General features: G+C 33.2%; 3 protein-coding genes across 13 annotated transcripts; 1 reads left to right on the top strand and 2 right to left on the bottom strand.

Moving 5' to 3' along the window:
* Positions 1–73: 73 nt before the first annotated feature.
* Positions 74–3,634, bottom strand: LOC105639423 (endoglucanase 25). The gene is made up of 6 exons (XM_012223475.4): positions 3,050–3,634; positions 2,633–2,943; positions 1,862–2,320; positions 1,211–1,346; positions 936–1,108; positions 74–838 (listed from the first exon to the last, which is right to left on the bottom strand). The coding sequence occupies exons 1-6, from the start codon at positions 3,429–3,431 to the stop codon at positions 437–439; spliced, it is 1,863 nt and encodes a 620-aa protein (XP_012078865.1). The 5' UTR covers positions 3,432–3,634; the 3' UTR covers positions 74–436.
* A 5,528-nt stretch (positions 3,635–9,162) lies between these two features.
* LOC105639422 (ferric reduction oxidase 7, chloroplastic) lies at positions 9,163–16,837 on the bottom strand. Of its 2 annotated transcripts, XM_089725209.1 has the most exons (10): positions 16,683–16,837; positions 15,962–16,162; positions 15,769–15,862; positions 15,424–15,621; positions 14,043–14,277; positions 11,434–11,761; positions 11,066–11,348; positions 10,505–10,760; positions 9,958–10,393; positions 9,163–9,545 (listed from the first exon to the last, which is right to left on the bottom strand). In XM_089725209.1, the coding sequence occupies exons 2-10, from the start codon at positions 16,077–16,079 to the stop codon at positions 9,376–9,378; spliced, it is 2,118 nt and encodes a 705-aa protein (XP_089581335.1). In that variant the 5' UTR covers positions 16,080–16,162; positions 16,683–16,837; the 3' UTR covers positions 9,163–9,375. The 2 variants fall into 2 exon arrangements, with proteins under 2 accessions (XP_089581335.1, XP_012078863.1); XM_012223473.4 differs by lacking the exon at positions 16,683–16,837 and having other exon boundaries at positions 15,962–16,535.
* A 695-nt stretch (positions 16,838–17,532) lies between these two features.
* LOC105639420 (Tetratricopeptide repeat (TPR)-like superfamily protein) lies at positions 17,533–25,770 on the top strand. Of its 10 annotated transcripts, none has more exons than XM_089725190.1 (8): positions 17,533–20,651; positions 22,230–22,431; positions 23,167–23,241; positions 23,650–23,744; positions 24,286–24,361; positions 24,480–24,530; positions 24,628–24,771; positions 25,294–25,770. In XM_089725190.1, the coding sequence occupies exons 1-2, from the start codon at positions 17,706–17,708 to the stop codon at positions 22,272–22,274; spliced, it is 2,991 nt and encodes a 996-aa protein (XP_089581316.1). In that variant the 5' UTR covers positions 17,533–17,705; the 3' UTR covers positions 22,275–22,431; positions 23,167–23,241; positions 23,650–23,744; positions 24,286–24,361; positions 24,480–24,530; positions 24,628–24,771; positions 25,294–25,770. The 10 variants fall into 10 exon arrangements, with proteins under 10 accessions (XP_089581316.1, XP_089581314.1, XP_089581315.1 ...); XM_089725188.1 differs by having other exon boundaries at positions 24,477–24,530; XM_089725189.1 differs by lacking the exon at positions 24,480–24,530.
* The last annotated feature ends 194 nt before the right edge of the window (positions 25,771–25,964 follow it).

Below are 25,964 nucleotides of genomic sequence, written 5' to 3'. Positions count from 1 at the left end.
AACATATTTCCCTGTCTTAGGTATCAAAGACATTCAAATGGAAAAACAAGCAAACAAGGAAGAAACAATGCACTTGTTGGACATTAAGTGGAAGTTTATTGTTAAACCAATTTTGAACTGTTTCAGATTCACATATTTCAAAGAATACAAGATTGATATCATACACATTATACTATATCACAAAAAATCCAAACAAAGATACATCAGGGGATACAAAATATCAGTTTTTTAATGCTTGTCTGAGTCCATTAGGTCTCTCCCAACTGTCTTCACAAATATTATCCACCGCATTGTTTCCTATGCCCCATCCCCTTCCTCAAATATGCACTATCTTTTAACTTCCAAGGGGATCTATGTTCCAAGATCTGCATCTGCAGCAAAATTATCTAACTGTAAAGTCACACAAGATGTACTTTAACTCAAAAACGGGGACAGCTTATGGTTTCCAGGGTGCTGGAGGTGGTGGTGGAGTGGGAAACATTGGAGGAACAGCAGAGAAAATGGTGTTCTTGTCAATCCTAGTAGTCTTATCACCCGACAAAGCCACAAGTGCAGCAACTAATCCTGCATTTCCAGCAAGAGTTGGTTCTGTGTAATTGTAGTTGGTACGAACATCACGGAAACCATCATGCTTGTCAGGGCCAGCAACCATCGCTCCAACAAGCGTATTTGGGTTTGGCTTTTTGGAGTCCCTCCACTTCCATCCTCCTTTGCAGTTGTACTTGATCTTGTTCTTAGGGATGGATGCACCTCTGTGGTGGACATGTTTTGGGTAATGATTACCAAAACCCACAATATAGCTCATTTTCCGAGGGTTTTTCCCCAGGATGTAATCAATCTGCCAAAGTTCACAAACATAAAATGAAGCTATAAAACATCATCTCTTGATACAAGTTTGTATCAGATCATATCAAAGAAAACCAAAGATGGCCTACCTGTGTCTTGGCAAAATCACGCAAGACGTTAGTTGAAAAGAAATTTGGTCCACAATACCATCCAGGTGTATCTGCAGCGTCAAGATAATCACTATACAGCGCAGCAAGGAAGGCTGCATTGACAACATACTGAAGTGGCTGGGGTGCTCCATGGTTTAACTGGATCAATCCTCCTGTAGGACATTATGAAAGAACCACAGTGAGATTTCACTTCCCAAACATACATTATTTAACAATATGAACAAATGCAGCCAGACAAATAAGAAATAGAATACCTCTGGTTCTGTTAAAGCTTGTGAAAACTGGAAGGAAAGAACACATGATTATACTAGTCTGATTATGAAATGTCCTCAATATTTCTTCATATGGATATCCAGGACTCAGGAACAATCTCAAACGACTCAAAAGCACCTGTTTACATAATTACAACGATCATCATCCCAGACAATGCGTCCTAATTAAAGTACTTGGAAATATGCCTAGGAGTGCACAAGAAAAAAAATAAATAAAAAAAGAGAGGTAAGATGCATCAGAATGAAAAACGATCATTACCATTTACCACTACATAATATTTAACATATTATATGGCACTTGATTTTGTTAGTAAATAGGAGCCATGGTATCATGATAATAAACAGTAAAGGTACATATGAGAAAGAAAAGAAAAAAGAGAGAGAGAGAGAGAGAGGAATGATTGTATAAGTTTATTACACAAGGGGAACCTTGAATTCATAGAATTTTCAAAATTTTGTTAAAATTAAGAATTTAATAAGTGCATATTGATTCTTTCACTTTCACAACGCTCAAATATCAATACAAATACCAATTCAACGGAAGACATGTAAATGGGAAAGAAACAGTAAACTGCTGAAAAAGAATTCAATGATATAAATAAAAATAGGTCAATAGGAACTTCAATAGCATACCTGAGCACCAGTAAGCTTGTTATCCCAACTAAGTACACCATAGAATGGCCCTCCCCAGAAAGCGCCAGCATGCTTGGCCATAGTAGGATTAGTAGCAAGCTGAAGATAAGAATTATTCCCAGTAGCATAGTAGAGCCAAGATGCACCCCAAACAAACTCATCCCAATAGCCAGTTGAATTATAGAAGGTGGCAGCCTCGTTACCAGCACTGTATCTACCTCGCTGTTCCCTGGCGTATGCAAAGACGGTTCTAGCACCATGAACAAGTTTCTGAGAGTAGGCTTTATTGTCCTTGAAAACAATGGATGCAGAAGCCAAAGCAGCAGCCATTTCCCCAGCTAGATCCGAACAACCATGACATTCAAGTACAGGCCGTGGGTAATCAATGTCCTCAGGGCGCATCCAGCAATAATGATCATTAGGAGTCGTACTTCCTCCAGAAGTATCACCGGAACCAACCTGTCAAAAGGGTAAAATATACACATGAGACCCTAAATCCCATTGAAAATCTACTGATCAAAGATCAGTACATGTTTTATTCTGTTAATGAAAGATCAGTACAATTTGATTTTTTTAGGGATAAATAAGTCTCGAGTAGGTTTAAATTCACAACCTCACATCACTGGAGACTACTCAATGACCTATGACCTTTAAAGATCAATGCTTTGATAGCAAGTTTAAAAGATAGTGAAACCAAGATCAAAAGGGAAGTCAAGAAGTCATTTGAGAATTTCGAATACGAGTTAGACAGTCTATGCAGCTTAGAATTACCTGCATAGCAATTGTGTTGATGGTATCAGCAGTGTGGTTGAAAGTCTTGAGAAGATAATCAGTGCCCCACTTAATAATATCCTTGACATGGTTAAGCTCACCAGCAGCTTCATATTTAGCACTGTACTCGATGACGCTCCAGCTCAACATAGTCAAAGCAAAAGATTGAGGAAAGTTGAACTTAATAGCATCTCCAGCGTCATAATACCCACCAGACAGATCTTTAAACAGGGCATCCGTCGCAGATTTCCCATCGTGGGTACAAGAATTACCTCTCCAAGATACATTATTATGCTTTGGAAGCTTTCCAGCTGAAACCAATTGCATCGAACACAACAGATCAGATTTCAGATCTATAAACATATATTAGGAAGTAAGTGATGAAATGAATCAAAGAAATAAAGGAAAAAAAATTACATTTTTGGGCATTGAAGAACATAAGAGCCTTATGAAGGGCGAGAGTATAATTGTCCGGTGGAGGCTTAGAATGGCGGTGGCGAGGAACAGTCTTGACTATGAGAGTAATGAAGCCAGCTAAAAATGCAGAGACAAGCAGTGCACCAACTGTCCATACAAAGATCTTGCGGCTAACAATGATACATCCAAGATCCACATATTTCTTCTTCTTCTTTTGCTCAGCGGGACCAAGAAGCCAACTCTGTTGTGTTTCATCCAAAGGCCTGGATAGTGCAGCTCTATCGAGGTCCTGCAAATTCCTACTCCGATCATCGTCGGTGGCAGAATCCGCCGTGTTTATCTCGAGCGGGCCACCCCACGGATCTCTACCGTACATACTCATTTTTAACGCAAGAAAGAGAGAAAAGATTGGGCACCACCGACACCGAGACCAAGTCTGAGGAAATGGTGGTGATTAATTGTTAAAAAGCAAAAGAAGGAAGGAACGAAAGAAGAAAGAAGGAGAATATGGGTTGTGGTGGTGGACAGTGGAGAGTGATGAAAGGGTCGTAAGTCAATTATTATTAAGATCAAAACATGTGCCTTGATACTGGCTGTAGTTGCAGGATTCTTCTTTTTAACGATAATATTTTTATTTATTTTAGACAAAATTACAATAAGGTCCCTATATCTTATGAAATATTATTAATCAGTACTTACATTTCGGAAATATACTAAAATCTTCTTTTACTTCAATTCTGTCAAATTACAACGTTTTTCCATTTAATTTTTACATTTTTGCTTTTAAGTATTTTATCATATCTCTTTTCACTTTTGGAATATTTTAAAAAATTCTCATTTAACCTAGATATAAAAATTGAACTAAAAACATAAAAATGTAACAGAAGTTAATTATAGGAATGAATTAGTATATTTTAAAAATATAAAGACGGATTAATTATATAAATAAAATATAAGGACCGTAATGTAATTTTTCTTTTATTTTATCAGTTAATACTAATACTAATTACTACTATTATTATTACTTTCGTAATCCTAATCAGCGAATCAATTGTTATGGTTAGGACAGTGATGAGTGACCTGTCCGCTAATTGAGAAGGACACTCTGTCTAATTTAACTCGTATGGTACACTACACTTCAAGTCTAACGCGATTGCTGTTTTGTTTTATTTTATTTTATTTTATTTTATTCCAATAATACCACTTACGTAAATCTTTTTTTTTTTTTAATTATAGTGTATTGTTGAACGTATCTGACTTATGACATCAATAGTCTTCTCTATTTTCTCGTCAAAAACAAATAAATAAAAAACAATCCTTCTAATTATCTAAATAATATTATAATTATGGGAAAAAATGCATTTTAGAGTGCTTAGGGTTATTAAGGAATAATATTAATATTTAGAGAAATGTATTCTTAAATTAGTAATTATTTTTCTTAGTAATTATTGTAACATATCAATATTATTTATTATATTTACTAATGGATGCTGGTATGATAGTTTTAACACTCTTCTCCTTTGTATGACATCGAGAGTTTATATTTATAAATAGAGTAAATTCATGCTAAAAGCGAGATTATAAAATTAATTATTTTAGTAAATATTAATTGTTTTAATAGCTGTCAGCCGTTTTAATAGTATATAGTTATATCAAACGTTAAAAAAGGAAATAACATTTCGTAATCGGCTCTAATTAAACTCTAAATAACGTTACCGAACATTCTTACGCTACCAAACACTGTAAATAATAAAAATAATATTTTAATAAGTGGGAGAGATGTTGCAAAATAGGATTTTAGTCATAGCTTAATGGATTATTTTAATTTAAAATTTTAAATCAGTGGATACATTTTAAAAAATAAAACCATAATTAGTACAAATATGCCAAAATTATCAAAAAAAATAATAAAAATAAAAATTTAGAATATTTTGGTTTTGGTTTACTTATCAAATGCGTTGCTTTGCTTGCTTTACAAATTACAAATTATTATTAAACTAAAGAGTCGGTGGAGTTGAAAGATCCCACTCAACTGAAACTATTGCTGCCTTTTCGCCACCAACGTCTCTCTCTCTCTCTCTCGTGTTTTACAAGTTAAAAAAGCATTTTGTATTTACTTGTTATTTTATTTTATTTTTCTATTTTTTATATGACTTTTTGTGTTTATTTTTAAAAGATAATTATCAGCATACTAAGTTATTAAAATAAAATATTTAATATTTAACATAAAATTATTATATATATTGATAATTCTAATTAACATGTAATTTTAATTATTAACTTAGATAGGTTTTATAATAATTATAGATTAAATTATTGTAGTATAATATTAATTTTACTAAATAGAATTGATTTGTTAAATAAAAAAACAAATATTATTTTTGTGCTAGAATTCTACAACTCACCATTTATTAGGAACTTGCTATTAATTATATAAAAAAAATATGTGGTTTGTAGTACTAATGCAATAGAATTATTAATTATAGTTTATAATTTATATAAAACAAAACTTTCATAATAATGTAGAATTATTATAAATTATAGATATATTGAAATCATTACCAACTAATTTTGAAAATTAAGTTTTATTAATCTTATCGAGCTTGTTTGCATGGATACTTGTTTTAACATGTAGATTCCTCAAGCTAGTCAAAATGTGTCGGTAGTATTTTTTTTTTTTTTTTTTTTTTTTGATTTATACCGCTGGTATTTGAAAGCCCATTAGGCTTCAACTATGTCCGGTTCAAATACTGAAGACCTCATGTAGGAGGCGACTCTTCCAATGTGGCAATTTTCATACCTAAAGCTTGAATTCGAGACATTTAATTAAGGGAGAAGAAATCTCAATTAGTGCTGTTAAAATGAGCTACTCGACCCTGCCAGCACAGGCCCGATCCCAAAACGAGCCGATAAAAAAAGTTCGTTAAAAAATGGACCTCCAATATCAAGCGCGAGACAGGTCCAAACATGTCCGTTTTGAAAGTCGATCTTTTTTTTTCTTGATTTTACTACTTTTTTTTGAATTGTTATGGATTTGTATGTCCATTCAAAGAGCCTTGACATGGAAAAAAGAGGAAAACATTTCTAAGATTGAAACCTAGAACAACTACCAAAAGTTTATCCGACGTGGTTTCTTTTAAGCTCACTCCCCTCTTTTATTTTAATGTTTAATGACATATATGTATATTGTTCTAATGTGGCCCCGCGGACCTATCTAGCTCGGCCCGCACGAGCTTTGAAAAAAATCGGGCCAGGCAAAAAGAGTCCATCTTAAAAACGGGCCTCAATCTTTTTGTTCATATTCAAACAAATTACGGGCAATCATTCCGCAGGCTTAAATTCATTTTGACAATATTAGTCTCAATCACTCCATCCCAACCAACTTTGTGCAGCTAACTTAATTTGTTAATTACTAATAAAATTGATGATAGAGTAATTTAGTTAAATTACAAATATCTATAATATATATAAAAGTACGAATGGGGGATATCAGGTCCCTAAAACGTTGCTCCCAACGAACTTTCAATTTAATTGCTAACAATAAGAATAATTTTAGTCATATGTTTATTAGAAAACTTTTAATTTTATTGGTATTTTTATTCTTATTGGAATCTAAATTTTATTGGAAAGTTTAATCTAATCCTATTTTAATTATGATATCAATTTATTATTTTTATGATATTAATATTAATTAGAAATTTATTCTATCATACCACTATATATATATTTAGTTTTAATTGCTTTTGACTATAAAAAATTATTACTTTAAGCTTTTGCTAATTTGAAATTATTAAGTTTCCTTTTGTGGTGAGTATTAACTATCTCTGTTTAAAAATTAATAGAATAATTTTTATTTATATTTCTTATAATTTAATAATCCTTTCATCGTTCTTGTTTGTGTTTAGAGTTATAAATTTATTTATAAAAAATAAATTTATAGATTTATAGATTCGTCATAAACTTCACAAAGGGTTCTGCTTACAGATTAGCAACGGATTATTTTCCGTTCTAAAATTTATTAATTAACAAACTCTGTTTCATTATTCTTCCGTTGCTAACGGTTGACAAAAGGATTTACAAATGGGTAGAAACGGAATTTCTTTCCGTTGCTAAATTTATAACAACACCTAAAATTCACTCCATCTTTTGGTATATCTGCTCCTCCTTTTCTCTTTTCTTCCTCCTTTTTATTTTATATTTTATTAATAAAAATTTAAATTTTATTTAGCTTGTAAGGTTAATATTTGCCATTGTAATATATTTTATTTTTTATTTTCAAGTATTTCAATAGAATCATGGAAATTTCAATATTCAAATTATAATATAATAAATCATAATTTTTTTTAGTATAGGAAAAAAGGATTCAGACTTAAATTTATTGTGATGTCATATAGACACTTATCACTAGACTGTACCTTGGCATGCATAAATCATAATTTTTTTGCTTGTACAAGAAGTTCAAATTTTATTTGTATTTTATTGGTTGATCAACAATATCATTAATGATAATTTAGTTACATCCTAATTAGGGAACATTACGTTCCTAAAATGCCCTTATTAAGTTTATGAATTAAAAAAAATATCATTGAGGACTTTAATTTTATTGGCTGAAAAATATGTGTAGTTTAATTTTGATTAATTATGTTAATTTTCTATTTAATTTAAATTCAATTAGAAAGTTTAATCTAATTCTAAATAGAAAATTGTCCAATTACATAAAAAATAAAATAAAATTAAAAATTGTAAATGTAATTAAAAATTAATTATAAGCATAAAATAAAAGAGTAAATGATAGTAAGATTTTTTAATTTAAATCTCAATTTTAAACCTAATTTAAATTATCTCATCAATTTAAAATATTATTAAATTTTAAGTATATTATAAATAAAAAATTAATAAAAAATAAATAACAAATAGGATTAACGAGTACAAACATATGCAACAGACATTAAAAAAAAATAGTTGTTTATAAAATTGAGATTGTTAATTCATGATTTCAATTTTAAAGGGAGGGAGAGGCTAATTCATGATTTCAATTTTTGGAGAAAGGTTGATGTACTTATCAAATTAATGAAAATTTGATTGAATAGAAATGGGCAGTAGGCAGTAGCTGTAGCCAAGACAGCGACGGCGGCGCTTAGCGAAAGCTGAGCTGTAAGAGCGTAGAGAGTTTACTCACTCGCCGTTTCGACCAAACTAAACAAACATTTTGCACTTTGCCGACACTCCAAGATATCCCTCCTCCTTTATTTATTTATTTATTATTATTTTTTAAATGTCTCTTACTTTCCTTTTTTGGATATTTTTACCTAATTTATTGACGCGTCTTCATAGCCACAAAAAATTCAGTAATAAGTCTCTTATTTTTAAAATAAATAATAATAACAAAAATGATTTTAATTGTTTTTTAATTTTTTAAATATTATTAAAAAAGGAGGATTACTACAACCATTAATTTGATAATAAAAAAATATTTTGTTTGTAAAAAAAATAAATTAGACTTACATGGATTTGTCAAATAACCTTCCATTGTCTACGTATATGGATTTTTTTAATATGTAACTTGACAATTGATTCAGATTTCTCGTTTTCGTTACTAAAAAGAAATAAAAAAAAAACAATTTTCTCTAATTTTTAAACACAGTGTTTTATATAATAATAATAAAAATACATTAATGATTTAACAAGAAAAGACAATAAAACAAAGAATAAAGGAGTGGAAGGTAGCTGTAGAACGTAGTATAACTATACAGCATGTGAAGAATTTTATTGTTTATGTCCACCGACAAACAAACAGGCCTCGGTCACCGATATAAAAATAATACAAAGTATATTTTAAACATTATTAATAAAATTTTTCTTAATAATTTAAATTATTTATACCGTCATAATTAAATGTATTTTCTAGTTTCAGCTATACTATATTATACTTTTCTTAATTAATAAAAAACATTTATGATTAATATGTTCCTAATTTTTCTTGATTCCCTTAATTAATGTAAATTACTTTTAGAATAAATCTCAGCGTTCACCTTAACTTATACCAAATGATCCAATTTCAACATGATCTAGTAAAAGAATTTTGGACATAAACAGATACGAAGTCCCACAAATAGTTAACCTTATGCTATATTTACAGATAAATATTAGGTACAGTGACAGGCAGCGTATATACATACATATGGATTACATACATCAGAATGAAACTACAGAAAGCATGCTTCGTTCTTCACTTAGAGATTACAGATATACACACTATACATGCATTTTGCATTAGGATTCTTAGCTAATACTGTAAATGGGAACAGAAGGATCGCAGGATGACACTACAGATCGAAGCTATGGCTGTGGAAATGAAATACCGGACTATGAGATTCTCTCCTTAGGTTCTGAGACCTGATTTCTCTAGCCACACTGGACTGAAGTGTTGGAGGACCACATACAAGGACACCCACATCAACAAGGCCCCATCGCTTTGATACATATCCAAAAATATCTGCATTTAGGAAAATAAAATGTGATGAAGAATATTCAGACTTTTACATTACTAAGAAGTCGAGCTCGTGTTCAAGTAGCTGTAAATTGTAGTTAAGAATTAAAGGGTCGTACATATTGTGACAGATTTCATTCCTATAACGTGTATGCCAAAACAGAAACTAGCATTATACAAAAAAATGTTATTTTCTTGTTTAATCCCAAGAAGAGAACTAAAATGGATTGGCTTATGATGGATAATGACATTAGCCACAAATGATAAACAAGTTATTTCAGGAATCTACTGTAGATAAAACTCCAACTTACAACTCCTCTTCAGGCTTTGTTCTACTTTTATCATGTTCTTCTTTTTCAACAATGTCTCCATATTGTTGCATGGCTATCAAAAGAAAATAAGCATCTGGTAGTCTTACCTTTGAAATCTGGCCTCGAACCATAGTGAACCATGGTAGAACGTGCAAGGTTTTCCTCGTACAAATTTTTGTCTTCCGCATCTCCGTTGCGTGGCATCTTGTCGGCCTTTATCCCATTTTCTTCGGATTTGTCCCTGGCTGAAGTTTTCCTTTCCCATAGATGCCACAAAACAACTATACAGCCTCCAAAGATTAAAATACTTGCAGCCATACATGCCATAAAAAGAAGTCCTTTGTACCACCATAATTGAATGCCATATGGGTTTATATAGAACAAATCTAAAAAACCCAGTAAAATAACAAAGCCCACTGTGGATGCAATGACATAAAGTCCAGACCATATATTATCACCTGTACCGACCAACACTGACATGCCACATTCCTTGGATGCTGTGCACAGAGAAGAACTTTTAGCCTTGTGAGCTACTCCCTCTTCCTGTAGATAATAAAAAAAGGTGGAAAAGAATATTATTTTTACATGAAAGACAGGAAAATGGTTAAAGGACAGCAATTACAACAAAGTACTGAAATATATTATTAAACCTACCAATTGGGGATCTGTTTCCCGAGTAACATAAATTTGAAACTCCAGATTAAGTGTGTTGGAGAAATATGGACAAATTGACTCCATGTTGATGGTTGATAGGAGAGGGAGCTCATTTGATTTTTTAACAGCCCAAACAACCAAAATATTTTTCGGTAAACAGGATCTCCCTTCATTAATACGATGGAGAACATCACTCAGGATTGCCAGGAAAGGTGAAATTCCTATGCCACCTGCTACTAGAATGAGGTTCTCATACCTAAGAGAACAAGATATCCAAAATCAGATGATAGGGAGTGGATTATTTAGTAAGACAATATAAAAACTGATCTAATTAAGTTTGCCAAACCCATCAAAAGAAAGTAACAAAGGCAATAATTTCTCTTCAGTTAGATGCAATATTTAGTTTTTCGTTTTCTGAAGGAAGATGAAAGATTTAGTTAAAGAATCACCATGATTTCAAAAATATTGAGTATTAACTTCTGTTCACTTCATTCTCCATTGTCATCTAATGTCAATGTTACTTAATGAAGATGCATGTGATATAAAGTTCAGGATGCATACATCAAGTGATATGGCACTTCATGCCCATATGGCCCCTCAACACAAGCTGTTATTTTGGCATTTGGTTGGGTAGGTTGCTCCTGCAGATCTGCTGCTTCTGCCGCGGATATATTTTTTATGTTTTCTCTAAGCTTGGCTGTCCATTTCCCAAGGACCTTTATGAGAATGGATAGATGATATTTACCATCCAAAGGACTTGATGAAACACTGAAAGGATGCCATTGCAGCCATGATAATTCCCGAATTTGGAGAAAAACAAAACTAAGGGCATTGTATCGCAAATCTGCAATTTGAAAGAGGAAAATGTAATGGGTGTTGTGACAGAAGTTAAGCAACAAATCAAAAGAAAGGTGAAGAACTATTATTACTTCCTGGTTTTGAAAGGACCAATTCCACTGTTCCACATGGAAGGCACTTTGCTGAGACAACTTCTACAGTCCTTCGTGATTGGCAAAATCTCAAAAATCGATCAAGCATGAAGAGAAATATTCCCCCAGCAGCCATGCTGAAAATAAAATCACCAACATGGAATGCCAAGAATAGGACAAACACCACATACAGTTGGTGGGTGTAAAAGAACAATTCAAAGCTCCACTTTCTCACACCAGGGAGTGATGTCACCCACATCAGGAGTCCTGCTAAAAGGCTGATAACTCCTGCAAGATTGGCAATGCCAACATCTTTCCATTCCAATATCTGCGTGAGACAGTATAATCCTTAAGAGGCATAAAAGAACAAGGAAAATGGCATTTGCAGCACACAAATTTCACCATATGGCCATAGTCCTCTCTGTCATACCACACAAATAATCAATCTACTAATACTTTCAATAATTTTATGACAATGATGATACATTAGATAGCAAACTATACGAAATGAAAATTTCACAATCATTCAACCAAAAAAAAAAAAAAATGCATTGGTCTCAATCATATACAAGCTCCACAAATGCTGATTGTAAACTAGGAGCCCTACCAGTAGTTCAGGAAACATAAAGTATATCTCTGGTTGCATTACATATCAAGCAACTATACACAGGTATGGGAATAAGTATTCCACTAAGGCAGGACCTAATGTAGATTCATCAATTATCATGCTTTTTGACTCAAGGTGCATTGGTACAACGACTTTTAAGTTCTAGGTGCTTCACCTTAATATGTTCTAAAAAGATTGTGACACGTCATAGGCCTATTCCAGTTGCAATGTTCACAATGTTAAAAATCTTAAACTGTCAAGCACCGCGCAAGCATGCCCAAGTCCTAATATTGGTTAACAGAATATTATTGAAAGTGAGGAATGTATCCAGATGAATCTATATTGGGTTGTTCTTTGTGAAGATCAAATTTGAAAACAGACAAGTTGAAAATCCACCTAATAGCACTTCTTTTATAAACACGATCTAACTATTGATGAAATTTATAGTTTTAATCTAAACAATAAATGGACTTTAAGAGAAAGATAATAGCTTGATGGTGGTTGCCTACCCTGCTGCGCACAACACATGAAATGCTGCATGCAGTGGAAATAAGAGAAGGTAAAGAAGAAGATGTGGAAAAAGAATTTTTATCAAAAGATAGAGAAGAAAAGTCACTTTTAGGGACTCATGTAGTCATTAAAAAAAAAAAAAAAAAAAAATCTTAATTTCATTGTTAGAGTCCAAGAAATACACACAAGTGTTTATTCACTCAATAACAACTTGTAGCCATGAAAATTTTTGAGAAAGAATAAACAGAAAGTGAATGTTGTGCCTCAAATGCCCAAATATTCATAAGATGAATGTTGCAGAAATAGACATATTAAAATGGATGCATGATCACATAGCTTGGACAATATTAGAAATGACTACATTTGACAAAAGTTACAAGCAGCACAAGTTAGGGATAAAATAAGAGAAGGACGTCTGAGATGATTTTGGTCATGTCTTTCATAAACATTCATGTGCTCCAGTTTGTAAGTGCAACACATTGATGGTGGAGGGTGCTAGAAGGGAAGAGGTAGACCTAGAATCACAAGAAGGAAAATTGTCTCAAAAGATCTACTACTTCTTCACATTAGTGCCAGCCTAGTTATGAGTAGAGTAGAATGGAAACAAATCATTTATATAGCTCACACTAACTAATTTGATTAAGTGCTTAGTTGTTGTTGTAACACTGAAAACTCTCAATGTTGATATAACTCAATATTTCCTATATGATAAAAACACTCTACCAAATTATACAAATTCTAAATGGAAAATGAGAAGAAAAACTTAAAAAACCATCGTGAAGAATAGAATAAAAATAACTTCAAACTTGTTTTTCGTTTGACTACATTCATATTATTTAAATGCACCCTCAGTTCATGGCATAAATAATAAAATGTAGATGAATAAGCCTTTACCCCAATAAGGTTACAAGGTTTGTAAGACAGAGCATTTGAATTGTGAAATATTTAAGTAAAAAGGTATAGCCACTTCAAGAATTTGGTGTCCGAAAGCAGCAGAAAATTAAGGTGCCAAGGCATTTTCAAAGAGCTTACTCTATAATAAAGACTAGAAAAGAAATAGTTAGAGCTTCCAACGATATAGCAATATAGTGAGGATCAAAACATGTAGAGAAGGTGATATTGTGGGCTGTTCTGACTGTGTGAACAGTACCTTAGTACAGTCAGAACACCCATCTCCAAAACACAACCAAACACATAATATTCCATTATCAAAGTATCATAGAATAGGTTACAAGCTAATTATAATTTAACTAGGGCCTATCTAAAGTAGCAAAATTCCGAGTACAGACCATTATTGGCTTTAAAAAGGGGAGAAATGCTCTAGAAAGGCCTTGGAAACATTAGAGTTGTCCCATATACTAAAATCCTTCCAAAGTTTACTGCAAACAAGTAAATCTGCAAACAAGAAATGCACATATGCAAACTGCTATATGCATATTTAAGAAAGCATACATAAAATGCCATGGACAAAAACTTGAGCATGGAGACTCACTTCGTGATAGAGGTTGCCACGCATTCCCCATCCAATAACATAAAATAGGCCGTGCAGGGTAAACAGCAGCATTGTTAAGTGTCCCAACCACACATGGTATTTTGTAGCATGCTCAAAAGGGATATCAACAAGGCGGAGAAGAACTGATCCTCTTGCAATTGGAAGAAACAAAAATGCCAAGCAAAATAATCCAATCACCCCAAGTCGAAGTCCCGTCAATTCTAACAGCCAAATGCTGAAATGGTTGCGTTAGAAGAGATATTCAGCCGATCATAGCAGTCCCCACAATGGGGGAAAAGGAGGACAGAAAGAAAGAAAGAAGGTTCAATAACTACAGATGCATCATGACTTATCCAAAGTAATAATCAACCACGGAAACTTTACTGCCATTAAGAATTTATATACTATATTTTGCCATTAATTGATATTATCATGCTACTTCCTTGCAGCCTTATCTTGCTTTCTACTTCTAGTTTGCAGTTTGACTTGAAAGACCATTTCAAAAAATGTTTTTGGGGAATTGTTCCATGTGTAATAATAATAATAATAATAATAATAATAATAATAATAATAATAATAACGGATACTAATGGATACTAAGGATACTAAGCGAGTGCCTGCCCCTGTACAAAAGGATTTTAAAGAGCAAAAGTTATCTCAATATAGAAGAGAAATTGAAATATATTGTAGCCTATGGACCCGAGTCAAATTGACAGCAGACTAGAGTTGCAATAACAAGAGACCTCTATCTTTGAGTATAGAAAAAAGAAAAAAAAAAATCCCTCTGTTCAAAATTGTCTTATACCTTTTCCTCCAAACTCCCAATTCAATCCATTTTAGATTAGATTAAATACTATTAGATAGAAACTGATTGGTTGATGATTGATGTATTGATCAAATTTATACCAGACAAACTGAAAAATTAACAAAATTTATCTTTTATAAAGGAAGTCATGGAATCAAGCGAAGAAATAAACTACATATAAAAGTAAAAATCAATGTAACAACCATTGAATTTCTGGATTAAATTGAAGAATATTATGCATGCTTACAGAAGAAAGAATGTAACATTCAACCTCCACCACATAACTGACAAAGAAAAACACATCAACAAATTTTACGGTCAAGCCCTTTCAGATATACAAATTGCAGGGCATATGGAAAATGAAAACGAGGTTGCATTGCATCCCTTCCTAAGAATAGACAAAAAAAAAAAAAAAAGAAAATAAAGAATGATCCTCAATTTAAGTGGAGAAAGAGTGGAGAACTGATACAAGGAAACCCTTATGAAAAGTACAATGTAAAACTGCCAAAAATCATGATTCTCTCATGATAATAAACAACAAAAAACATATTGACTCAAAAATTTGAATATATGTACCTTTTCTCTCTGAAAGTCAATTGCCATGCGGAGATAATGCTGATATTCTGCAGTGTATAAGAATAAATAGCCCAAACAACGTACACAATGAAGAGAAGAATCCCAATGAACTCAGCAGCAGTAACAACCCCAAATGGTCCATCTACAATAACAGGAAATGTCCACAAGCGAACTCTTGGATACTTTGAACGCTTCTTCCTATAGCCAAGATTTCATACCTTAAAACAAACTATCTTGTGGATAAAAAGTGTGATACAAGGGACACAAAATATGTACATATTAAATTCAGTAGAAAAGACTCAAACAAAAACAACTTAAGAACTTTCCAGTTAAGATATCACATACTGCTGGAACTCCTCTTCCCCAGAGATGATAAGATGTGTAATAGCAAGAAATGCAATAAGAAGAATTGGTCCGCTCATTAACAGGAATAAGCTTCCTGCAATTGGAAGTTTGCAATGTCAAGCTTGAGAGCATGAAGCGAGAAATAACCATCAGAGGAAGGTAACAGAAGATAAAATCAGAAAGGAAATTTAACCTGAAAGACCGAAAAGAGTTCCATCAGTGGCTCGGATCCACTTCTCAAACAATTCATTGCCAAATTTTGATGGGTAGAAAAAGATAATAGCAACCCATGCCATAAAAATCACCCACATTAGAGTCTTGAGAATCCATTTCACTGATGATATAAAAAAAGGTGTCTTCTTGACACCTTGACTTGAAAGAAGAGGTTCCTGAGCTGAGTATTCGTCCATGGAAAGGTGAAATTGTTTTAGTACCTTTATCAAGGAGCTCAATTACTTACAACTACCTGAATATAAAGAAACTTCAGCAATATAAACGAAACTTGTGGAACCCATCACCACGTCATTGTATAAACAAGAAAACGATATAAGAAGGAAATAAACCCTCAGAAAATCTGAACCACACTTAAGAATAATTATCTGGGCTTAATGAATTTCAGTCCAGAAATACAAAACAAAAGGGAACAAATGAAATTCTGCCAAATACGAGGTATACAGAGGAACAAGTATTTGAATTATTATGAGCCTCATATTGGCAGTACGAATACGATAATGAGACTGAATTGATAGGAAATGCAATATGTGCCGCTCCAGTTTAATCAAGGTAGATATACAAGAACAGAAAATCCATAGAGTAAATGGGTGAAAAGAGAATTTACAAGTGAAGAAAATGTTAGCATTTGTGAGCGTATAAAAGCAAAACTTAAGAGAAAGACCACACAAATTTGTGTGTACCTCAAGCACTCTTCGTCATCCAGTTGATAACGACAAATAATAATATCCATCGTCTTCTTCTTCTTCTTCAGTGGCATCTGTACAAAGTGTTATGATGGGTACTCATTTGTTGGGTTCCAAATTGGCCTAGAAGTAACTAAATAAGACAAGAAGAATCAGGACTCACTTCCTTTACAACTCTCCATCTCCTGATTGGACTTTCGTTTGATTTTCTTACTCTCGAATGGGTTGCTTTCTGTTGACGCTTGTAATCGGCGAACATGCAACAATTGTGTATTCATACAGAATGGGCTCTAATTGACACACGTCAATGGCAACCTGTTGCAGAAGGTTACAACACTGCTAACTCTTTTTCTTTTTACGGAACAACCACTATAAGTGAAGGACTTCATAATTAATTTTTGAAAATTGAAATCCCCACGTATTAATTTCCCTAGAACTCAGGTACCCAAATGAAAATACAACGATAGTATCAGAAAAGTCTGAAAAAACTGGCATCAGGGAAAGGAAAGGAACTAAGGAAGGGAGGGGAACAGCATATCTTAATCTAACTAGAGATTCGTTGTGCCGAAACTCAGACTATTCTTTTCAAAGAAGCAAAGAAAAAGGCGCATAATTGTAATTTTGAAACGAAGAGATTTGGCAAACCTCTCCCTTTCGTTGATGAATGATGAATCGATGAATTTATAATATCTCTCCCCTTTCTATTATGAATTTGGACTTTTGGAGCATCAAATTCTCTGCCTATCTCCATATTAATTATGCTCCAATTCATCTATTTCATATGTTTAGTTTATGGATTTTGATTTTGATTTAGATAAGATTTGTTTATTTATATTAAATTTTAAATAATATATCATTTTAATTCGTATATTTTATATTTTAAAATCTTCATAAAGTCCGGCCGCATGCATTTTATGCAAATTGGGTTGGTCAATTCCTCTCTGTTTCTGCACTTGCTAAACCCTCCCGCCTAAACCCTGAGAACCGGCATTCTTTTTTCAGCCCTATCGCCTTACCCGAATGACCAAAATACTCTTAACGGCCCTTCTCTCTCGCTCTATGCGCTCTTTATCCTCCCTTCCGTTCAATCCCATTTTCCCTTCCAATTTTCAATCTCATAATCTACTCTGTGTCATCTCCAGATTCATGTCTTCTTCCTCCGACGATCTTGAAGGATTGTTTGATCCTGAGGATCCTATGTCTCTTGATAATTCCCGGATGGAGTCCATTTCCAGTAAAGAATTCTCCTTTTTACGCGATTCTTTACTGGAGTCGAAGTTTGATACAGGTAAACGCTCAAATGACGCCGTTTTGATTTCAAATGCGATTTTGAATAATGATGATGGGTTTGGGAGCAAAACCCAGAAATTTCTTAGACAATTTAGGGAAAAATTGAGCGAATCTTTGGTAGCTGAGGTTTTGAATTTAGTAAAAAACCCTGAATTGGGTATTAAGTTCTTTATATGGGCTGGCAGGCAAATTGGGTACAGTCACACTCAGGCTGTGTATAATGCGCTGTTAGAAATGATTGAGAGTACTAACAACAATAGTAATGATAGAATACCAGAACAATTTTTGCGCGAAATTAAGGATGAGGACAAGGAAGTTCTTGGGAAGTTGCTTAATGTTTTGATTCGTAAGTATTGTCAAAATGGTTTGTGGAATGCAGCATTGGAAGAATTAGGCAGACTTAAGGATTTTGGGTACAAGGCTTCAAGATTAACTTATAATGCTTTAGTTATTGTGTTTTTAAGAGCTGAAAAATTAGACACAGCTTATTTGGTTCATAGGGAGATGTCAAACTTGGGGTATAGCATGGATAGCTTTACTTTGGGTTGTTTTGCTCATTCTCTTTGTAAAGCAGGGAAGTGGAGGGATGCTTTGACATTAATTGAGAAAGAAGAATTTGTGCCTGATACAATTCTTTATACCAAGATGATATCTGGGTTATGTGAAGCTTCTCTTTTTGAAGAAGCTATGGATTTTTTGAATAGGATGCGGGCGAATTCTTGTATTCCTAACGTTGTGACATATAGGATTTTGCTTTGTGGATGTTTGAGAAAAAAACAGCTTGGTAGGTGTAAAAGAATATTAAGTTTGATGATTATGGAAGGTTGTTTTCCAAGTCCTGGAATTTTTAATTCTCTTGTTCATGCTTACTGCAGATCAAGAGACTACTCTTATGCATATAAGTTGCTCAAGAAAATGGTGAAATGTGGGTGCCAGCCAGGTTATGTGGTTTACAATATATTGATTGGTGGTATTTGTGGCAATGAAGACTTGCCTAGTATGGATGTTTTAGAGCTGGCTGAGACAGCCTATAGTGAAATGCTTGAGGTGGGGGTTGTATTGAATAAGGTCAATGTCAGCAATTTTGCAAGATGTCTTTGTGGTGTTGGAAAATTTGAGAAGGCATTTAATGTTATTCGTGAAATGATGAGTAAAGGCTTTATACCTGATATTGGCACATATTCCAAAGTCATTGGTTATCTGTGCAATGCATCCAAAATAGAGAAGGCTTTTCTATTGTTTCAAGAAATGAAAAGAAATAGTATTACTCCTGATGTTTATACACATACGATATTACTGGATAGTTTTTGTAAATCTGGTCTAATAGAACAGGCTCGCAAGTGGTTTGATGAAATGCAAAGAGATGGTTGTACCCCAAATGTGGTTACTTATACTGCCCTTATACACGGTTATCTTAAAGCGAGGAAGGTGTCATGTGCAAATGAAATTTTTGAGATGATGTTGTCCAAAGGTTGTGTTCCTAATATTGTCACATATACAGCTCTAATTGATGGTCATTGTAAAGCTGGAAAGATTGAAAAAGCCTGCCAGATTTATGCGAGAATGAAGAACGATAGTGCAGATATCCCTGATGTAGATATGTATTTCAGGGTAGTTGACAATGACTCCAAAGAACCAAATGTTTTTACATATGGAGCTCTGATAGATGGTTTGTGCAAAGCCCACAAAGTCAAAGAAGCACGGGATTTACTAGAAGCTATGTCAGTTGAAGGATGTGAACCAAATCAGATAATATATGATGCTCTAATAGATGGATTTTGCAAGGTTGGTAAACTAGACGAAGCACAAGAAGTGTTTACCAAGATGTTGGATTGTGGATATGCCCCAAATGTGTATACTTATGGCTCTTTGATTGACAGGTTGTTTAAGGATAAAAGGCTGGATCTCGCATTAAAAGTCTTGTCCAAAATGCTAGAAAATTCATGTGCTCCCAATGTTGTTGTTTACACTGAGATGATAGATGGTTTATGTAAAGTTGGCAAGACAGATGAAGCCTACAAGCTTATGCTTATGATGGAAGAAAAGGGGTGTCATCCAAATGTTGTGACTTATACTGCAATGATTGATGGCTTTGGGAAAGCAGGTAAAGTTGAAAAATGCCTTGACTTGTTGCAGCAAATGGGTTCCAAGGGCTGTGCTCCAAATTTTGTCACCTATAGGGTTTTGATAAATCACTGTTGTGCTTCTGGCCTCTTAGATGAGGCTCACAAACTTTTAGAAGAGATGAAGCAGACTTACTGGCCAAAACACATATCAATATATCGCAAGGTCATTGAAGGTTTCAGCCATGAATTCATTGCATCTCTTGGTCTTTTAGTTGAACTGAGTGAAGATAATTCAGTACCAATAATCCCGGTTTATAAACTTTTGATTGATAATTTTATCAAGGCTGGAAGGTTGGAGATGGCTCTAGAGCTGCTTGAGGAGATGTCATCATTTTCGTCATCTTCAGCTGCCTACCAGAGTACATGTATTTCTCTGATTGAGAGCTGTTCACTTGCATGCAAAGTTGACAAAGCTTTTAAGTTGTATGCAGACATGATTAGTAGGGGCTGTGCTCCAGAGCTAAGCATATTAGTTTACCTTATCAAGGGGCTTCTAAGAGTTAACAAGTGGGAAGAAGCTATGCAACTGTCAGATAGCATATGTCGGATGGTTTGTTTCTGTAGCTCTTCTTTCTTTCATAAAGGACCTGCCAACTTTATTTTCTGTTTCTTTTGTCAAAAGGAACATGAACATTTGAATCAGATAGCTTCTGTCTACCAATCTGTTTGACTATCTATACACACACGCACTGAGATAACATACAGAGATGCATGGTCTGCATGAGCATGTTTTCTATCTTGTTCATAACACATTGCATAATCCAAATAATTTGTTGATAAGCATATAAATGACTCTGTTTTAATAATTGTCTTTGGCGATTCTTTACACAAAGGAACTCCAGAAATGGGCTGTTTTTACTCCTTGAGCTCTTTCAAGTTTACATCTCAAAGGAGTATACTATGCAACTGGATATTATGGGAAAACACCAAAAGAATAGTGGTTTGAATTTAGTGGTTATATTGCATTTGGAATAGATCCTTATGGAATTGATCTCGTTTGCAAACGAGTTTCATTAAAAAGTGTCAACTAAATGAATTTTCATTTTTGAAAATTAACTATAAAATTCATATTAAATCCATAGCTTTACTAACTTATATCTAAAACTCATTAGCCGTTTAGAAACTTGTATCATTCTTAAGTTTAGAGTTCATTTGCAAATTCTATCAATTTGGATAGAATTCGGTTCAAGCATAAGCAATTCCATAGAATTGAATGTAGACTTCCAATGAATTTTTATTTATACCAAATATGAAAATGTGCAGTTGTAAATGAAATCCAAAAATTTAATGGAATTTACTCATACCAAACAAGCTCTTAAATTATTTTAAAAAAAAGAGCTGCTAATTTGATTTTAAATTTGTCATTTTGACCAGTTGACATGAAATTGCTTAAGCTTTCAATCAATTCACTACCCATACCTTTGGAAAACCAGAAATATCATCTACTAAGAGGTTTTATTATTTAAGAAGGTCAACAGTTTGTATCATCAAGTTTCATTTTGTTAATATATTCTTGATTTAATTGTGTTACATGGTCAAATATGCCTTGTTCAGGCTTTGTTAGAAACTGCACACGCCACCCACCTTCTTTTCCTTGGTGATATGAGAAATTCCCACATCAGTTGAGTGTGCAAATAATTTCTAGTAACTGCTGATGAAATGCACTACTTCTTAATTAGGGATCTAATCAAAAGAAGAGTAAGAAGAAAGCCATTGCTCCTTTGTAGTTGAGTAAGATGAATGCAAGTGATCCTTTTGAGTTGCGTAAGTTAAATGCAAAAAGGCTCTTTGTAGGTTTTTTATATCCTTGAGGATTAGTGAAGTTAGGAAATTATGGGTATTATGGAAACCTTGGGAAAAGATATAGTTGATGGAATTTCTAGGACGTGTGCTTTTCTTATATTTTCAAGATTGTAGTTGAATGAGTACCGATAACTATGTCAAACATCTTCATTTTTTTGTCTTAGTTGCATTTTTCTGGATACTTGACTTCTCAAACATTTGAGAACATTTTCTTAACTAGTGATGTAGTTTTTGCTTTATTTATTCATCGTTGGCTTTTGAAAAAAGCATATACAATGTGATGTTAAGTAGCTTATATAATATATAATTTCTTAATTTGGAACAGGATATCCAGTGGGTTCAAGAAAAGCAGAAAGCTGATGCAAATTAGTTTTTGCCGTAAATCTATATCGACTTGATTTAGAAATCCAATGATTAATGGTGCAGTAACTAAGTGCTTTGCATAGAGGTTGACTTGCAATTGTGATGGCTCCATGTGCATCATCAAGTGTCAGATGTGGCAGCATGTTCTTGATGTTAGAAATGGTGTAAGTGATTGGCAAGTAGTAAATTCCTATTTATTTAGTTATTCGGTGGGACTTGCTTGTGTTTGTATATTGGTATAATACTGGATTCTTTGGGAAATTCTTGGTATTAACTCTGTTTTTGGTTGTCATTTTCCAACACTGAAAAGTTGAATTGTGAAAAAAAGATTGATGAAATAATTGAAAACCACTTCGTTTGTTTTCTCTTGTTATGGTAACCTGTTCTTCTCTTTTAAGATATAAAATAACAAAAAGAAACATGTTTTAATTTTAAAAATGTAATTTTCTTTGAAAATTGGAAAGCAAAAACCCAAAACAACAAGGATACTAATGGGCCCAAATATATTTGGATTTACAGATGATGTTATTTGCTAAATGTATTTTGTTGTTTCACCTAGTCTCATTTTCCTTGTTTTCTTTTTTTTTTCATTGCATTGGTGACTGATGTCAAGGATATGGAGCTGATTTTGAAAATGTATTTGCTAATTATTATTTTTTGCTTGTATAATTTTTTAACATGATATTGAAGCATATCATGATTATCTTCAATCTAGACTATTTTCCATGCGTTCTTTGCTTTGTGTTGGGCATGCTTTCTATATCATGTATCTTATTTGTTAAGATAAATGGTCATCATGCATTGGACTGCTATGTAGGATAACTAGTGAAAGCCTCTTTCACAGAGTTTTTCAGTGTGCTTGTATTAAGATTTATATCTGATTTGAAAGTGGCGTGCAGAGAGATCAATAGTGCCAGTGAGAAGTTTGCTGGAATTTCTTGCTATTGCAATTCTTGGATCATGTTTGTTGAAAGGCAAGTTTTAAGAACCAAAAAGGCATAATTTTTTTTAAAACTTTTAGTTTCTTCCTTTATCTATTGATTGTTTGTATGAAGCATTTCAATTTCAGTTTCATTTGATTTTGCAGAATTAATTTTTAAACATACTAGTTTGCTATTATATCAGTCCTGTGAGAGATATTTTTTCTTATGAACTTCCGCTGTTATGAACCCATTTTCAAAGACTTAGTTTCCTTTTTTGTTGTAGAGAAAGAAAAAATGTTAAACCTCTGTAGAATGTTTGAAGCGAAATCCTACTGGCTATGTGCCAGTTTTGGTAGATGGTGACATTGTCGTTTTCAATTCTTTTTCTACTTGAAAATTTTATATTATGTTGCTCGCAACTGTGTTGAGTTTTTGACTTTTATGTTTTGCTGCGTTCAGATTAGCTATGCATGTATATTATTTGGAGAACAAGTATCCTCAGCATCTATTGTTGCCTCGTGATGATATTCAGAAAAAGCCATCCATCTTACCAGGTTATTATCATATTTCCCTTAGCAATGAAATTTACAAATTTGTGTATAACCCTGTCTTTACTCTCTTTTAATTTCCTGATTTACCTTTTGGTTCGCTTTTGGAAATAGAATTTGTTGATTATATTAGGAATTGCACTTAAAAAATAGATATCATTTCAGTATAAGTTCAACTTATTCATATATAAAAATTTCAAAAACGAAAAAAAAAATTGAATTCATTGTGAACCAAACGGGAAAAATGGAATCGTATTCCAAGAACTGCATTCTGGAGGGAGCCAAATATGGCCTCGCTTTGCTACATTTGTCTTTGCATTTTTGTATTTGCCTCTTCTCAGTGTTATGCCCCTGAAGATATATTCGAAATCATCTTTCTTTTGAAAGATTTAATTATCTTTCTTAAATCACCTTTTTATAGGCTTCAAATATTATTTTCTTAGGTACATAGCCCCTTTAGAATCTAGCTTTGTTTGTGATTATTTGTTTCGTGCACTTTTACAAGGGTGGATTATATTTGTTTTTCTGGTTGTCTTTCTTCTTGCAGAAATTAATGGAGGGAAAAGTCAGTCCAGATTAGCAACTTCTTTGGGCTCAGTATCATATTAGAAAAGGCTTTTCAGGTAAGAGCTACTAGTATTCATTCCCAAGGATCCAAATATTATAAATCTAAATGGAAGGAGAAAGAAAGATCTTTATAAAAATTTAAACAACTGATACATGAGATCTCATTCATAGAAGAAGAGGAAGAAAAATTGCTTTCTAATTCTGAGGTTGGCACCTGCTGATGAAGTTAGTCATACACTTCTTGTACTCGTTGGGTTTCATTTGTTATCAGAAAATATTTTGCTGGAAATATTACTGATTTTCTGATGTTTGAAATGCTCAGGAAAATTAGTTAACAAAAAATATTTTCCTATTTAAGGAAAAAACAAAGTCAGTTGAAGGGAAATGACTTCTCTTTTTTAAGAGAGAGAATACTTTCCAATGATCATTGGTGGTCGCTACAGCCGACTACGACAGCTGATTTCTGGTGACTACCACAATCATTTTTATGTATTTTTGTCATTTTTCTCATTTAAATTTTAAAGAAAGTTTATATAATTCCGAACATTTTTGTAGCCTTATGAGTTAGGAATTTAGTATTTTTAATGAATTCTCAATATTACAACCAAACAGCACCAAATGTGTTATTTGGAAAATCTTGTCCATGGAAAATTTCCTTTTGCAGAAGTTATTTTCTAGAAACAAAATTTGAAGTTTAATCCTTATGTGGTCTTTTTCGACACTTGACAACAGTATAGTATAAAACAAAATAAGAGTTAGATATGATATATACGGCCATTAAAATTTAGTTTCTTTTGCATCTAACTTAGCTTTGAAATTAAATGTGATTGTTTCTGCTTCCTTATTGAGATTTTAGATTTGACTGTTACTTATGTCTGCCATTAAAATTTAGTTTCTTTTGCATCTAACTTAGCTTTGAAATTAAATGTGATTGTTTCTGCTTCCTTATTGAGATTTTAGATTTGACTGTTACTTATGTCTACCTCAGCTCGCAAGAAGCTGCTGAAAGACCATGGTGGAAGATATGCAAATGGAGCTGAAGTTTTTTCTGGTTTTCTTTTTCTACTTTATTCTGTTCAAGACTACGGTTCCTTCTTTTTATGGTCCGTTCGAAACTAGAACCCTGGCTCATCAATTCCAAAATAGATTGGAACCAAAGGGGAAGAGTTTTGGTCCTGTTTCCGCCCCTCAACAATTGGCCCCAACAAACTGTTTGAAGTGAAACCCCCAACCCTTTTTTGGTTTTAAAGACTTAATGCCATAAAACTGGTCCGAATCTAATCGGGTAAGGGTCTGTTTCACCTGTTGTGAGAATTGGAATTGGCCGGTGGCTGGTTCTGCTCCAAAGGAGCCATATTTATATATAGTGATAGTGATGTAAAATCCGAAATCCATATGTGGAATGTAATAAATATGGGAACCTGCAGTTCCTTATTTGGTGATATTCGTATTTACTTGGAAGTTATATCTCCTGTCTTCTCCTCTCCTGGCAGGCAGATTTATCTATAGCTGCACTGCCCAGATTTATCCAGCAGTTAATATATTATATTTCATAGCGTTTCTTCCCTGGTTTTTGTTGAAATTTGAAAAAGAAAAGTAATTTTAATTTTCAGTCTTTCAATTGTAACTTCGTAATTTATGTTCATTGTTACATGTAAA

Source organism: Jatropha curcas, chromosome 8 (assembly GCF_041381405.1).
Source record: "Jatropha curcas cultivar XTBG-Jc1 chromosome 8, XTBG_Jcur_1.0, whole genome shotgun sequence".
Lineage (NCBI taxonomy): Eukaryota > Viridiplantae > Streptophyta > Magnoliopsida > Malpighiales > Euphorbiaceae > Jatropha > Jatropha curcas.
The sequence above is the reverse complement of the archived record's forward strand: the minus strand, read 5'-3'. Positions and strand labels throughout refer to the sequence as shown.

Bases quoted from the DNA above. Each gene is read 5' to 3' on its own strand.
- LOC105639420 (XM_089725185.1), top strand. From the start codon at position 17,706: ATGACCAAAATACTCTTAACGGCCCTTCTCTCTCGCTCTATGCGCTCT. The intron at 20,652-22,229 runs GTTTGTTTCTGT...AATTTGGAACAG, and splicing joins CAGATAGCATATGTCGGATG to GATATCCAGTGGGTTCAAGA.
- LOC105639423 (XM_012223475.4), bottom strand. From the start codon at position 3,431: ATGAGTATGTACGGTAGAGATCCGTGGGGTGGCCCGCTCGAGATAAAC. The intron at 1,109-1,210 runs GTATTCTATTTC...AATGTCCTACAG, and splicing joins AAGCTTTAACAGAACCAGAG to GAGGATTGATCCAGTTAAAC. The intron at 839-935 runs GTAGGCCATCTT...GAACTTTGGCAG, and splicing joins GTGATTTTGCCAAGACACAG to ATTGATTACATCCTGGGGAA.
- LOC105639422 (XM_012223473.4), bottom strand. From the start codon at position 16,178: ATGGACGAATACTCAGCTCAGGAACCTCTTCTTTCAAGTCAAGGTGTC. The intron at 14,278-15,423 runs GTACATATATTC...CAACCATTTCAG, and splicing joins TTGACTTTCAGAGAGAAAAG to CATTTGGCTGTTAGAATTGA. The intron at 9,546-9,957 runs GTAAGACTACCA...TCCTAAATGCAG, and splicing joins TTCGAGGCCAGATTTCAAAG to ATATTTTTGGATATGTATCA.